This window comes from Chaetodon auriga, chromosome 22, assembly GCF_051107435.1.
Source record: "Chaetodon auriga isolate fChaAug3 chromosome 22, fChaAug3.hap1, whole genome shotgun sequence".
Taxonomy (NCBI): domain Eukaryota; kingdom Metazoa; phylum Chordata; class Actinopteri; order Chaetodontiformes; family Chaetodontidae; genus Chaetodon; species Chaetodon auriga.
The window spans coordinates 13023455-13038375 of record NC_135095.1 but is presented as its reverse complement, the minus strand read 5'-3'; the positions used below and the strand labels follow the sequence as shown (position 1 = coordinate 13038375).

The following is a 14921-nucleotide window of genomic DNA, read 5'->3' as shown; positions in this document are numbered from 1 at the left end:
TGTTTCCGCCCTTGAAATGCCTTGTTAAAAAGCAGCCCCACTCTTTGTCCTCTGTGTCATTCGCTTTCTTTTTTTTTTTTTTTTTTTAACTGCGATGGTGTTTTCATGGCCTGGCTTTATTGACTGACTGCAAATGTGTCTCCTCTGTTCCGAGTTGTCATGCTCACATTTAAAGTCTCTGATGGGCGCAGTAAAAAAAAAATCAAAGTGCAGAGAGAGGTGGGGCAAGCCAAAGGTGAGGTGAGGGTTGGAGAGAAGGGAGGTGGAGGAAAAAAGTAGAACGGTTAGAGGTAAAAAGGAAACAGATGGAGTGAAAGGGTCACTACGTGAATTCTGCATAAAAAATACGGCCGCTGACATCCTCTCCTCCTCACTTGTGTGTGTCATGTTCGGTCGCTCGTCTTTCTGTCTCTTTCTCGCACATGTCCCTCCTCTGTGTGCTTCCTGGGCTAAACATTCCTGTCTTTTTTGGCCGTCTGAGCACGTGCAGGGCCGGGAGTCTGGTTCTCATTCTGGGAGGGAAAATATTTGCAGTGCGGAGGAGAGCTGAGAGGAGCCGGTCCTGGCCTTAACCACGGGGTGTGCCACCTCCTCTGTAACCCTGCCAAGCTGGAGTATACCCACTGGCCTACTTCTGCTGGTGTGAGAAGTTCTGGATGAATGAGATGCAGGGGTGTAGTACACTGTGTGTGTGAGTGTGTGTGTGTGTGTGTGAGGGCTGTAGTGGTCAGCCTAATCCCGCTGGATACAGCAGAGGGTAATTTGAGGGTGTGTATGTTCATACCTCCTGGCTGCAGGGTGAAGCGGTCAGACAGCTCCTGTTGGCTATAATTTAGTGTGTGTGTGCTTGTGTTGATGTAGATTCATGCGCGTTTCTTTATGGCTGCGTGTGTGTGTGTGCATCTTGGCTGAAGGGTGACGGGCTCACAGCTCGGAACAACTGTTACTGGCAGAAGTTATAACCCAGGTTGGTGGATTGTGCCTCTTGGAATGAGTCTGTGTGTGAGTGTATTTAACGACTGTATTTTGTGCCTGGTGCCATATTCTGACTCCAGATTACTTCCATGTTTGGGTGTCTTGGCCCGTACCGTGTATCCGTGTTCTTTTTTTTGGAATCACAGCACTTGCTAATAGGCCAGTGGAGGTCTGAGGTCAGAGAAACAAGGTTGTATATTGAGATGCCCTTGAGCGTAGCATTTAAAGTCGACCAAAACAGCAGACTGCAGGTGCACTGATAACTCCCAGGTGTGAGCGCGTGTGACTGCATTAACACAAAGGCAGGATGTTGCTAAAAGAAAGCATGCAAGCTCAGCAAACCCTCTGAGGATAAATAAAGCTCAAAGATTTGTTTGGTGCGTGCATGCCCCTACCTCTTGGCGGTAGGAAAGTATCTGGAGCACTCGGTGCCGTCCCAGGCACAATACGGGTCTCTGGCCAGGCAGCACTCAGCGCAAGCTTTCCCATACACCTCACAGCGGTGTAAAGACATCTGCGATACACCCAGGGCCGAGCCAAGGTACAGCTGTTGCTGTGGGAGCAAAAGAAAAGGGAGGACGTAAAAATTTAATATTCCTGCGTGGCTCAGTCGGAAAGGATCTGGTAAAAAGAAAATATCTATTAGTTATCTGTGTTTTTGGATATTGGTGTTTGCTTAAAGGCCCGGAGGATCTCACATTTTTTATTTCGCTTAAAGTTGTAGCCTGTCAACAACCTTCGGATAAATTATCATGTGTGAAAAAACAAGTCTTTACCTGCTTGGTGGACAGCTCCATAGCAGTGATGGGAGTAGGCTCCTGCACAAAACAAATACAGAGCAGCTGCTTTACTACCTTCAACTTGGGAACTTTCCCAATAGCGCCAGGAAGAAAGAAAGTCATACAAAGACAACATCAACAGGGCATGAAGGAGGGATCAGCACAAGCCCACATCAGTCTAATCCATTCACACATCAAAAGAGTGTAGACCCACCAAGCAAACAGGTCACAGAAAAGAAACCAGGAAAGAACATTAAATGAGACAATACTGTTGTCCTGAATGCTGAATTCAGTTAGACTATTATTAGAATTTGTTACCACATTTATGGACATCATGTGTATTATTTTTTTTAGTATGCATCAGCTTTATAAATTGTTATTAACACTCATTTTTCATACCCTAAAGACAGTCATCTCTTCCAGCACCACCTCTTCCAGGTCATGCCAGCTCTCTCTGGGGATCGTCACCACCTTCAGCACCGTGCCCATGTCTGGAAGAATACAGACGTTCACATTCAGTGTGTGTATACAAGGCTGTTTGATCATGTATGAATGATCTTTATTTGAGATGCACTGTTAAAAGTCTGAATCTGTGAAGTCAATATTTTCATCTTTTAGTTGATATCTGTTTATTTTCAATATTAAAAAATGGGCAAAAATGTATTTTTTTCAATAAAAAAATGACACAAAAATCTATAAAACCCTGCTGACAACCAAATTTCTTTCAAGGTAACAATAAAGTTGAAGTGGTGCATTATCAGAGCTCATTTTCTCTCTTCACACTTCTGAACTGTACTTATACAGCAGCAAGAGGACCTTGTTTACTGTATGGTCACACAAATCACATTAAAATTTGTTTAAAGTGTCTTTTGTTTTAATGAAAGTACATAAAAACACTAATATTCATCTTAAATACCATTAAACTGTGAGGGATTTCAATAAATTGTCCAAAAAAACGTGTGTTGATGAGTGAATAAAAAGCTTTCTTAGCGGACCACCCTGGCATGGAAAATACACATTGAAGCACAAATGATTGAATTTGCGTACCTGTCCCGATGAACATGACATCATACTGTCCGTCCTCCGCCTCCACTCTGTCCACCACCAGCTGGGAGAACTGGTAGTCCACATCTGTCCGCACCATGATGGGACGCCCGCCTATCGGGTGCACTGGGTTGTACATGGCTGGGTGGCCCCTGGCGAAGGTGATGACATCATCTGGGAGGTCTTTGGTGGAGTCGAATCCTCCAAAAGTCTTACTGGGACACTGAGAACCAGACCAAAATGGAAGGCAGGCAAGTTTTAGATAACTGACAGCATGTGATTATTGTTTCATTCTCTAAATTCTTGTAAAATCACTGCATGTGTGGACGTTGTTTGTGGAGACTCACAGTGCCAGGGCGGGGGTAGGGCACCCTCCCTTGGAAAGGCACCCACTGGTAGTTGGGTCCGTCTCGGTGGGCGTAGGGTCCCAGGAAAACCCTCCTGATGTCTGCCATGTTGTACATACACACCGCTGAGCCTTTAAAGATGTTACTGAGGAGAAAGAGACGGAGAAAAAGGGGTGAGAGATGAAACGATAGAGAGCGTTTAAGGATGAAGAGATGGAGGGAGTGAGAGAGCGGTGAAACGAAGAAAGATGACAGAGACCAACAAAAGGGATTCAGAAACAGTCGCTCACAAGACAGGGATTAGGAGCCTGTGAAATACTGAAGAAAGACAACAAAATGACCCTTCATCGCACAAAGACGGAGGGGAGCAAGGTTGTCATTACCTAAGTACAGGAATGACAGATTGGAACTTCACTCTGATTGCTTCCAGCCTCTTGAGAACAGACAGGAATTTGGGCACACCACCAACAAAACAGGAGACCTGGTTCAGAGCGTATTTGAAATCCCCTCCAATGTTTTGTGAGCGCTCGCTCGAGCCAGATGGGTGGGTTTCGCTTTCACTCGCCAGACGAGGTCCAAAGCAGGCAAGGTCAATCAATCACGCAAAAAAACGGGGAGATGATGTGGATTTTATTTGAATTCATGCTCTGTCCCAGGTCATCCAGAAGACAGCAATTTGAGCAGTGACTCATTAAAGTGGAGAATTTGGGAGTTTCGCAGGAATATTCCATGATATACATATTCCAAAGGAGTTATTAAAATGCTCACGTGGAGGCTGTGAAAAAGTAAGCTGGCTGTTTAAATCTCTGAGCACCATCAAGTCTGTTCATCACTGACCACATAAAAGGGGGATCTGTTTCACCATTTCATAGATTTGTAATTATTTGTTTTTATGTTCGCCGCTCATTCATCAGCTTTTTGTCACATTTTACAGATGGCAGATTTGAATTTGGACAGCAAGTCTCTCGCATGTGCAGGAACCAAATGCTTCAATAAGATTCGGGACGTCCTTTGTCTTGCTGACTGCAATGGGAAGTTGTATCAGACTAATTAGGGATGTGGCTGGCATACGCGCACCCGACAGTACGCGCTAAAGCGTGGAAGATGAATGGATTAGCATTTGAAAATGTTAATTACAGAGAAATTCAATTAACTCCAGGGGCAAAAAAAGACACTCCAATATCTACGCTTAAGAAGAAGGGCGAACATGTGTTTGCGCAGATACACACAGTTTGAGGGAGAGGACACACAAATTCAGCCAACCCCACACTAATGCACGTACGCACACAAACAGGGGCACAATCAAACATTGATCTGTCAGTGGCAGCTTCTTTGTGCCTCATTAAGCAGTGATATTAAAAGCCGGTCCCTCTGAATCTCTGCTCTATTCATCTCTGAAAACCGGCCACTTAGAAAACCAATTAAACCACTCTAATTCCTCAATGCCCCATAATTGAATTTTAAAGCGTGCATGTGTGTGTGTGTGTGTGACTGAGTACAGGCACACATGCGGGGACGTAGGTGCACGCCCACCACCGTGCACCGACCTCTTCCTTTGAATGCATTCCAGAAAGCTGAGAAAAGCCACACGGGCCGAGTGATGCGAGGCGCCTGTCAGTACGCGTTAGCTTGCGCCGCCGTTTTATTCAGCCTGTCTTATCATTAGTGGTGATTGATGGTGAAGTGTTTGTCCTCCTTTCAAAGCCAGTCAGAGACACTACTGGCCACGAGATGCCCCCTCCTCCTTCCCAAATGCAAATTCATCATCATCACGATAAGTGCCACCATCTGTGCCATTTCAACTCGCTTATCTGCCTTTGCCCCGAGCCTTCACCTCTCCACATGCTTCAATAGAGCCACACCCGGCCTCTGAAAATCCCATTCAAGGCTGGGGCGGCGGCCAGGGGAGAGACGTGCGTTCCTGCTGAGTGAATATCGTGTTTCTCTCGCTCCCTCCTGCTCCATAATCTGATTTCCCTACAAGGCTCTGCCAAGGTTTCAATGAAAAAGGGGGACAGGTAGCAGGGGAACGGGGGAATTGGCTAAAAGCAATCTCCAATCTGAGACGTGGGGAGGAGAATCATGCGAGGGGAAAGCAGCCATAAGACACCTGTAAGTGGATTACGGGACCAGGAGCGCTGTCTGGGAATTTGACGGGGGCACGCTCAGTTGCTCGCATCCCGCCTTGTCATATAAAGTGCTTAGGAAATTACAGATAAAGGGAATAAAGGATGTGAAAAGGCAGAATTCCTGAAAGGAGATATGAAGCGTGTGTGTTTTTCAAATTCAGAGGAAATAACTTGTCCAGAACACTCGCCGACTGAATATATATCAGCTTCCTCTGATCTCCTAGCAACAAATCAACAAAACAAATATGATATGCCGGTGTCTTTCAAGCTATTTGGGACTTTCAGTCTCTGCAGACACGTTTTGGAGGTCACCATGAAAAGATCTGAGCGGGTCTGTACCTGGATGTGGTGAATACGGCGTAGATAACTGGATTCTTCGGGTCCTTGGAGCTCATCAGAAACACATCCTCTGTAAATGCGAGAATAAATGAAGGTGAGACCTGAGTCTTTGAGGTCAACTTCTCCTCGCGTACAAATAAAGCAAACACACTCACGCAGCTCATCGAAGTGTGTGTCAATGCCGTTGACCCCGGGCACTGAACACATTAGCCGGGCCTTGAGGAAAGTGGTCCACTTGTTCACCAGACTCCTGTGACCTCCCATGTCATTCTGTAACACAAACAAAAAAAACATGAATGCATCTCTGCAGCCTCTGGCGTAAACGTGTATTATATCCATGCAGAAAGGTGAGAAATGATCATGAATCTGCGATAAGGATTCTGTTTGTGTTTGTGTGTTGTTACCTTACACAGTTGTCCTATCCTGGCGATGGTAGCCTTCCCAGTGTGCTCTCCGTCCATGGCGTTCTCCTTGAAAAACAGGAAGATCTTGTCGTCTTCAGGGTTGTCGCTCTCTGGGATCAGGTTAACGCCGATGAACCTGGGGTCTAGAGGAAAAAAGGAAGCACATAAAGCAGAGAAACAACACTGTACACAGACATCTGTTCACACACGCTTGAATCACACACACCCTTACACAAACGTGTTTTTTTACAATCCAACTCCTGCCCGAATGGCAATCCTCTCACCCCTATTTTACACCTCCGAAACCAATCCCCCGTGATATTCTCCAGTCACGGCTCAGTAATAACAGCCATTCACTTTACACCCTGCTGTTACAGTATCTGACTTTACCCCAAGTGAGCGCTCTGAGTCCAAATCCCACATAACCCCTGTCTCTAGACCACATCCTCACAGCCACACATGGCTCTGATTGTCCCGGGTAACGCGTGAATAAATTTATCTCAACTTTTAAGCGCAAGAGGAAATCAAAGCTAAACGGGCGAGGCCGAGGCCTCGGGGCCGGGATCTCTCCTGACTGGAAGGGGGCAGAGGGGACTGAGGAAAAGTGGCCGCAGTCACTGAGGCGTCGTCACGCTTAAAACGAGCCTGTGTCTAAAAGCTCGGGGGGTTAGCTGGAGAGAAACAAGCAGTGCCATGTTACGCCTCCGTGGCCGTTTAGGATATAGAGTAGCTGTGAAAAAGTCAAGTGTGGCCAAAGTGGGAAGCAGATTTATAAGCACTGTGCGGGTGCGAGACCTCTGGTATGAATCATGTGTACCCCACACACGCTTCATACCTCTATTGTGAATATGCCATTAAATCTACACCTTCATAAATTCAACCTTGCACGCGGTTACATGCAAAAACAGGCTTCTGCCGTCGTCGCCAGCCATTTCATTTCATTTAATCCCCAACAAAAGGCCACTTTATTCAGCCGAGGTTTAATCTAACCTCAATGCTGAGTGTGAGGGCATTAAAGGGTGAAGAGATGTGTAAATAAACTGCATGAACCAGCAAAGCCAAAGCTACCATTTAACCCTAAATCCTTTCTAGAATCGACTGCTATTAAGGATTCATTCCCAAGTTTCTCTCTTGTTACATTTGAGTACCATGTAACCTTGTTGATAAAGGCTCAATAGAATATCCCCATCCCAGTAATCCATGCAATTACAATCCCCCCCTTTGTGGAGAAAGAGCTGGATTTTGCCGGGCTGGATGGATACAATCCCTGGCGTATTTGTTTGAACAAGGTGAAAGATCGATGGGGATTAACGGGGTAACAATGACTTCTCCTCTTTAATTCTCTCTTTATTGATATGTCACTGCAATCAGCACTGCAGAGAACAGTGTTTGTGATTTTTGATGGTGCTGGGGAGGAGGGGTTGTTTGAGGGGAACTGAGAGGAATTTGACTCCACTACAGGAAAACAGCTGAGAGCGGATTAGTTCTGTGGGAAAGAGGGGAAAAAGGGATGGCACAGCTTGAGGGAAAGGTTCAAACTGACCTTTTGTGGCTCCCTAAGTCCTCGGTGCCGAAAGATAGCCAGACAGACTGCACAGTCAATAACCCTCACTGCCGTGCTAATCTTACTAGCACAGGCAAATCCAGTGACTTTGTGAATGGGCTCTGATATCTGATGTCTGCACATGAATGGAAATGATTGGAGACTCGAGGCTTGTGAGAGATTTTAATGCTTCAAAGTCTGCTGAAAAGTCTGTGGCGTTCTCTCTCCAAAACTGGTCAGTGACAAGTGTTTGGTTACATCTTTTACTGAATATCTGAGGCTTATGCAGGCCACAAGTGTCCGTTTTTATTTTAATAGTAAAGTTTGTTGGAGTTTGCGCGGCCTGAAAATGTATGTTATCTTGGTTTTGCAGTCTGAACACTATTAGCTTCCACTGTCAGTTTGTAGATGCCAAAGGCCTCTTAAAAAATCAAGGAAAGGCAAGACATTTAGGCAGACTACAGTTACAAAACCCAGCATAATACAGTACAAAATTAAATTACACACTAGATTTCAAGGAGAACATGAACAACTTTTTTTGTGACAAAAATCACAAAAACATAGATCAACTTTCTTTTTCTCAGGAAAACGCATTCCTCCAGGAGAGAAAGTCAGTTTTTCTGACCGTTGATACATCATTCACATGCTTTTTTTTTTATTATTATTTTACCATTGAGCCATCTTGAATCATGTTGCTCTGTTCTGATTGGATGATGATCTCCCAGGGTACGGAAAATAGCAAAGTCCCTTCCCATGAAATCAGCAGATGTGCCAGAGTACAGCTCTCCATCTGCCAGTGAGAAAAGTATTGTTAGGAGCAAATGACCACTTCCGAATCGAATGTGTACTTCCTGGAACTAATCAAGGCAGAGATCAAACTCACCGATCAGAAGCGAGGCCGAGAGCATTTTGGGGTCGTAGGGGCTTTTCCCGCGGCCGTTCTCGAAATGTGAGGACAGTCGAAAGATGTTGTCCTGCGGTGGAAAGGGTCAAAGTTCAAAACGAGGCCAGTGAACCCACATTAAGCTCGGCTAAAGGTGCATTTATAGCCCGTGTTTCAAATTACGCCAAATTCTCATTATAGCACACTGTGTTTGGGATGGGACGCACTGCGACTTCAGGCTGGACACGAGCAGTGAGCTGTTTTTTTACTGATGGCTTGTTTTGCTTTGGTTACAGATCAACAGTAGCTTCTTGAATATATTAAAAGTCACAAAAGAGAGACCAAACTCAGATTTCTTCAAATCAATTACTGGTAACACTACCTTAAATTCAAGTGAACCCATGCAGGGTCTTCTATGCTCAAAACCTGCATGGTGCAAACAGCCATCCCCTCCCCATTGTCACCCTGCAGAGCCCATGCTGGTACATTGATTAACCTGTAGACCTTTATCAAGATGACTGATTCAACTTTTTTGTAGGGGAGAGGTTGTTTAATTTCCGAACCATGTAGTGACCACTTTTTTCCACTTCTTCACACAAAGGAAAACATTGGCGAGGAGATAATCAATGAAGGGAATGATTACTGCTGTGCTCAACAGAAAAACATATGTGTGTCTGTGTGTGTGTGTGTGAGAGAGAGAAAGAGAGAGAGAGAGAGAGAGCATGCAGTCAGTGCAGCCTGTGTGACTGCTGTGCACATTTTTTTAAGGGGGACAATATTGGACATTCTCTCTCATTAGTTTACAATAGCACTATTGTCACATTTCATGACTCATGAATGAATGCTCAATTTACAACTAAATTACCTTTTGCATATATATAACTCGTTTAACACGTAGAACCCCCCCCCCACACACACACACACACACTCAGACATTTTGGTGAGCCACCATTACTGCACCCAGTGCATTACCTCTGCCCTCTTGCCCATTTCCAGAAACGCACAGATGGGGTGGAAGGCTCCTGTGCCACAGATGTACAGATGGGTCTGGTTGTACGGTTGAAGGACCCGGATGAAGTTATTACACTCTTTCTGAAAAAGACATGAGATAAGAAACATCAAAAACCCAGCGGATGTATATTTATACAGTGAGAAGTGCAGCTGGCAAAGAGATTTAAATACATTGATCTCCATGCGTTCATGTGTGTGTAATATCTGTCTCTGTTTATGTAGTAATCCTACCAGTGTAATATATTATATGGCCTTGTAAAGCATGTGAAACTTTTGAGATTTTTATAAAAGAGATTGCTAGCATTAACCTCCCCCACATCATAAAGTCTGAATTAAGTTTTATCCTTTATGAAAATAATGCTGACACTTTTAATAGAAAAAAGCCCCAATGTTGTTCAATTGCAAATACAGACTTAATAGAAAGCAGAGCATAATGGAGAATAGAGAAAAGCTCTGTTGGAATTCCCTTTAAATCAGGGACTTTCCAGTGGGTTTGGAAAAGACTTACTGTATGAAACTGAGTCTCCTTCAAGGAAATCCCACCTGTAAGTCAAATCAGGCACATCCACCTCAGATCTCTAATGATCCATATGTTTGAATTTACTGAGGGTATTTGGGTTGGCTCTCCAGCACATGGTGATCGTCCCAGTGGTGTGAGACTGTTTATTAGTGTGCTAATCAACTGGATTGGTTAATGTAGGAGGGTCATTAGCAGCCTCGAGGAGTTATTTGGGCACATGTGTTTAAGAGATTAGCCTGGGGTTTGCCTTATTATAAATACATGTTGAATATCCGCCTAACAAATAAGTACACATTTGCTTGGGGATTTGGAAGCGCAGTACACACATCACATCTCATCACACGCAGACAGGCAAATTATCCTTCATTCTTCCCCCCTTTAACACATGTAGCTCTTCAGGCTCCTAAACTTCACTGACATTTCAGTTTGGTGATTTGATGATGTCCCACATATGAGACATAAATGGACATGACGCTTCACTGAGTTAAGGTTTGAGTGATGACATTTTCCAGTGCTACATCAAATTGACTCTGGCATCACACGCTGCAAACCGTTTCCAAAAAACACAGTTTCCTGCTATTATTCAGAAAGTGTTTAAGATCTGGCTCTTTGTTCTCCTCAGTACTTTGCTTAAAGGAATAGTTGGACATTTTGACAAACATGCTTCTTCACCTTCTTGTTGAGACTTGGATGAGAGGATATCTGTACGTACAATATAAAGATGCAGCTAGCAGTCTATTCGCTTACCTTAGCACAAGGAGTACAAACAGGGGGAAACAGCTAGCTTAGCTCTGTCCAAATGTAACACAATCTGCCTACCCACCAGCAAATTGACTTTTTTACGGGGTTATGTGTGGAACTGTTTCTTGGCTGGGTGCAATGACAAGTCAACTGAGGTCTTCATGAAAAGATTTGAGGAAGTCACTGCACCCAGCCAAGAAACAGCCCCCCACAAAAAATCCTGTAAAACCACAAACTGTCATTTTTGTACTTTGGTTTTTGTATGATTTAATAATCATAAGTGTGTTACCTTTGGATGGAGTCAGGCTAGCTGTTTCCCCGTGTTTCCAGTCTTTATGCTAAGCTATGCTAACCAGCTGCCAGCTACAAAATTGAATTGAACACACAGTCATGAGGGTGGTATCCATCTTGTTGTCTATCTCTCACAAAAGCAAATAAGCATATTCCCCAAAATGTCCCACAACTGTTTATTTAACATAGAATCTGATTTCATCTTCGTGTCAAAATCTTGACTTAACTTTGTTATATACACATCACATTATGCAGTAGCATGCTAGTAGTTTCCAACTGACTGTGGTTCATTGAAGCACTCAACACTTTTCAACTGTGCACGCTATCATTAACTCACTTATCCCACCAACACATTTCCAGAGGACCAGAAAGCCTAAACATGCATGATGTCTTGTGGCTGACCTCAACCCTGCACATCTCTGTGCCCATGTGACTGGATAACATAATGACTTTACCCTCTGTGTTTCCTACTGTTGAACAGCGGGATCACCCCTGACCCGTGATGTCCCCCCACATCATTCTCACGCCCTTATTATATGCATTTCACCAACTCCTGTAATTCCACCTCCCCCAACGTCAGCTCTGTTTAGGATTTTACACGCCTGTCTTCGACTTAGACTCATTGGCCATGTGGCGGGTAGTTTGCATCTAAACACTGGCAGACGTTAGTCCCTCAAACATGTGGCTCTGTCTTGCCTCCAGGTGAAAAATGGTTTCCCTGATCACAAACCATGTCATTATGTGAAAACACCAGCAGAGGATAAATGAGTCATTATTGGATAAACTGAATGACTGCCTTTGGACTGAGCATTAATGATGACTTTCCATGGGAGAAATGGGTGGACAGATTTGTATGTATTTGGAAGAGCTGAGTGAATTTTGAGATTATGCTGAGGTCTCTAATTGAATATGGAAAATGCACTGGAAATGCCGGACAACTCTGAACTATTATTTTTCCTTTAATATCTGGAATCACTGGAGAAATAATCGGGAATGACATCAGGCAGTATGAAATAGTGAGACCACACTCCAGCATCTGAACCCTTTGTTGACTGAATCAAACGCAACAACCTGGGCAATGTTACACGCTCGTCGTGCCAAGGAGAATGATACAGCCATCAGGCATTTTAGAGGGCAGCTGTTACATTTGCTCTGCGGCTGTAAATTGTGGTCTGGAGAAATGCATCACTTTGGGAGCTCTGAATGCTTTAGTAATGTCCTAATCAAGGTCTCTCCGTGCTGTGCTCCGTCTCTGCTCTCACCGCCTCATTTTCAAGAGTAAACATTTTCACAGCACGCAAATACCTCATCATTGTGTTCTGTGTGATTTTGTGCTGCCAGAACACATTCTCTTTCCACTGCGTGAGGGAGCGAAGGTGTAGTGCTGCTTGTGTGGTGGAGGCTGTGTGTTTGCGTGAGAGTCCCGGAAAGCTGGCGGTGAGTTAGACCCCAGTAAAACCTCTATGATTTAAAAGGACATCGTAATTCTGGATAATCCTAAAACCCTGCAGTCGCTGCACTCCAGACCCATCCAGCCATGAAATTAAGATCAGATACAACACAGAGAGGGCCTATCCAAACAGCAACACGAAGATAACACACACTACCACCATCGTGCACACAGACTAAGCTGGTGGCATATAGTATGTGCTCAGCAAACTTGTGCAGAACGGCACATGTGAGCTAACACGCCGCGCCAGATAACGGGAACTCAAACAATACACTCCCACATAAATATGCACATATGCGCACACTCTGAGGCACAAGCACAGACGTACTCCCAACAGCAGCAAATAACCTCTGAGGTAATACGTCACTGTACACCTTACTGTGACCGAACATCTGTTGTACAGCGTGTTGAGTTGTGTGTGTGTCAGTGGGGGATGGCCTATAGAGAGTACAGTGTGCTGTGGAATATGTCTGCTGTCCTATAATTTTTATCGGAGCTAATTTCCTTCCTCTACAGAACTCTTGCTGGATCCAAGCAACTTCTTCTATGCTGTATTATTTCCACCAAAACACGCATCCCAGAGGAATCTGAGGAACCACATGGAACCACGCAGGACAGCCATGTAATTTGTTTAACAATAGAAGCAAAAATTGTAGGGAAGAGTTCAAATGGTGACGCCATCATGAATGTGGACTTACCCCAAGGTCTTTCCCTGCCCACTTGCATTCATCCCTCTTGGAGGGGGTGGCAGGCCACGCGATCTGTGCAAATGAGAGAACGACAAAGTCATACTACGCTGGAGGTGGAGTGCAGAGATTTACATGTTGTTTCATGAAACAGTGAGTCAATGCGGTGAATCAGAGGAAATCAGGATTTGTCTATTTCCAGGAGAATGACTTTGCATTTGTCATGTTTTTCTATTGACAATTCATAGTTTACTCACTTCCTTATTTCCCTCTATATCCGGTCATATCATCAGTGCTGAGGGTACATGATGAATAAGGAACAGCATTTTAAACAGTATAATGAAAAAGTGGAGAATAAAAAGGGTTCAGATGACAGGTAAAAAGAACTGATTTGAAATAATGTAGGGTGTTTATGTGGAACTGAATGAGATACAGTATGTAGGTACAGCATGCAGGAATATTACCCTCAATATTGCTGTGTTGATATAGACAATTCATAAAGTCTAAATACAGGTTCTGGTTCAAATTATGGCATTTAAGAAGTTAATCCCTTTTCTACAGTTGAAATCCTGAGCATATGGTTGTGCTTTTCACTTCAAATTTGAAGTGAAAATCAGCTTTTGCTACTTTGTTTTGGAGGAGATAGGAAACAAAGGAAATAAATGATGGCTTTGTACTGTCCTTAAGGCAAATCCATCTGTGGCCCCTGGTGTCACGTGAATTATAAACACACACAAAAGGAAGGAAAGTGAATGAGTGAGCTGTAATGAGTAAGGGAATGATTATATACACAAAAATGGGGTGCAGTTGAGCTCTGCCTTTTGCTGGTGGCCACACAGATGTGGACAGACAAAGGAAATGTATGCACATGCATGTACATGCATTATGATGTCCATACAAAGCACACACATTCCTCGACTTTATCTCCTCTTTAGATCAGCTGAGTTTTCCTCTCGAGGGAATCTGCGTTACACATTTCAAGGTAATTACATTGGATTTGCTTAATCACTGCTTTCTGGTCTTTATCTCACAATGACGCACAGATCAGAACAAAAGAACAAAAAAAGGGGAAAAAAAATACATCCGAGCCAAGGGCGAAAGAATTTGGAGACTCTCTCTCTCTCCCTCTCCGCATTGACAATGTGCTTTTCAGCACTTTCATACCCTGGCTCAGCTCTCTGCAACCTCCAGGCATGTCTGTGTCAGTCTTGTGTGTCAATGATAGCAGCCCGAATCTGATAAAAAGACTGTTAACCTAGTCCAGGTGGTGTAATGGAATTATGGACAGCCCTGTCTGGACCAAGACAGACTGTGGGAGGGACGAAGGGAGGGGAGAAAGAGGTGGTGTAATGGACTCCAGAGGGAGAAGAGAAGAGAAGAGAAGAGAAGAGAAGAGAAGAGAAGAGAAGAGAAGAGAAGAGAAGAGAAGAGAAGAGCTCAAATAACACCTCGCAACCTCGACCAAAAGAACATAACTGCATTCAACCCTCACACACACCTTGAACAGACACACACACACCCGAGCTGTACCTGTTTGTGGTCTCTGTTGATGTTGACGAGGTCGAATGAGAAGATGTGGTCCTCGGCTCCGACCAGTAGTCTCCCTCGCTCCTCGTCCAATAGGAAAGCGTCGTAGCTCGAGCTGTTGGCCAAGCCATTGAAGGTGACGAGGTTACTGGACTCTAACATCTCTGGAAGACGAGGAGAAGGAAGAGTAAGAGTCGATCGTGCACAGGAAGGACTAACAAAAGACTCAAAGGTGATAGAGGAGCACAAAAT

General features: G+C 44.3%; 1 protein-coding gene across 4 annotated transcripts in view; it reads right to left on the bottom strand.

The window, feature by feature from the left end:
* Window positions 1-14921, bottom strand: part of sema3aa (sema domain, immunoglobulin domain (Ig), short basic domain, secreted, (semaphorin) 3Aa) — a 37835-nt gene that overhangs the window by 4552 nt on the left and 18362 nt on the right. For all 4 annotated transcript variants that reach the window (XM_076721847.1, XM_076721845.1, XM_076721844.1 and 1 more), the window contains 13 exons: window positions 14673-14833; window positions 13155-13217; window positions 9416-9535; window positions 8444-8534; window positions 8231-8350; window positions 6018-6160; window positions 5769-5883; window positions 5614-5683; window positions 3146-3290; window positions 2802-3021; window positions 2154-2245; window positions 1752-1793; window positions 1371-1528 (listed from right to left, as the gene is read on the bottom strand). In XM_076721847.1, coding sequence (XP_076577962.1) covers window positions 1371-1528; window positions 1752-1793; window positions 2154-2245; window positions 2802-3021; window positions 3146-3290; window positions 5614-5683; window positions 5769-5883; window positions 6018-6160; window positions 8231-8350; window positions 8444-8534; window positions 9416-9535; window positions 13155-13217; window positions 14673-14833 — 1540 coding nt within the window. The remainder of the gene's footprint in view (window positions 1-1370; window positions 1529-1751; window positions 1794-2153; window positions 2246-2801; window positions 3022-3145; window positions 3291-5613; window positions 5684-5768; window positions 5884-6017; window positions 6161-8230; window positions 8351-8443; window positions 8535-9415; window positions 9536-13154; window positions 13218-14672; window positions 14834-14921) is intronic.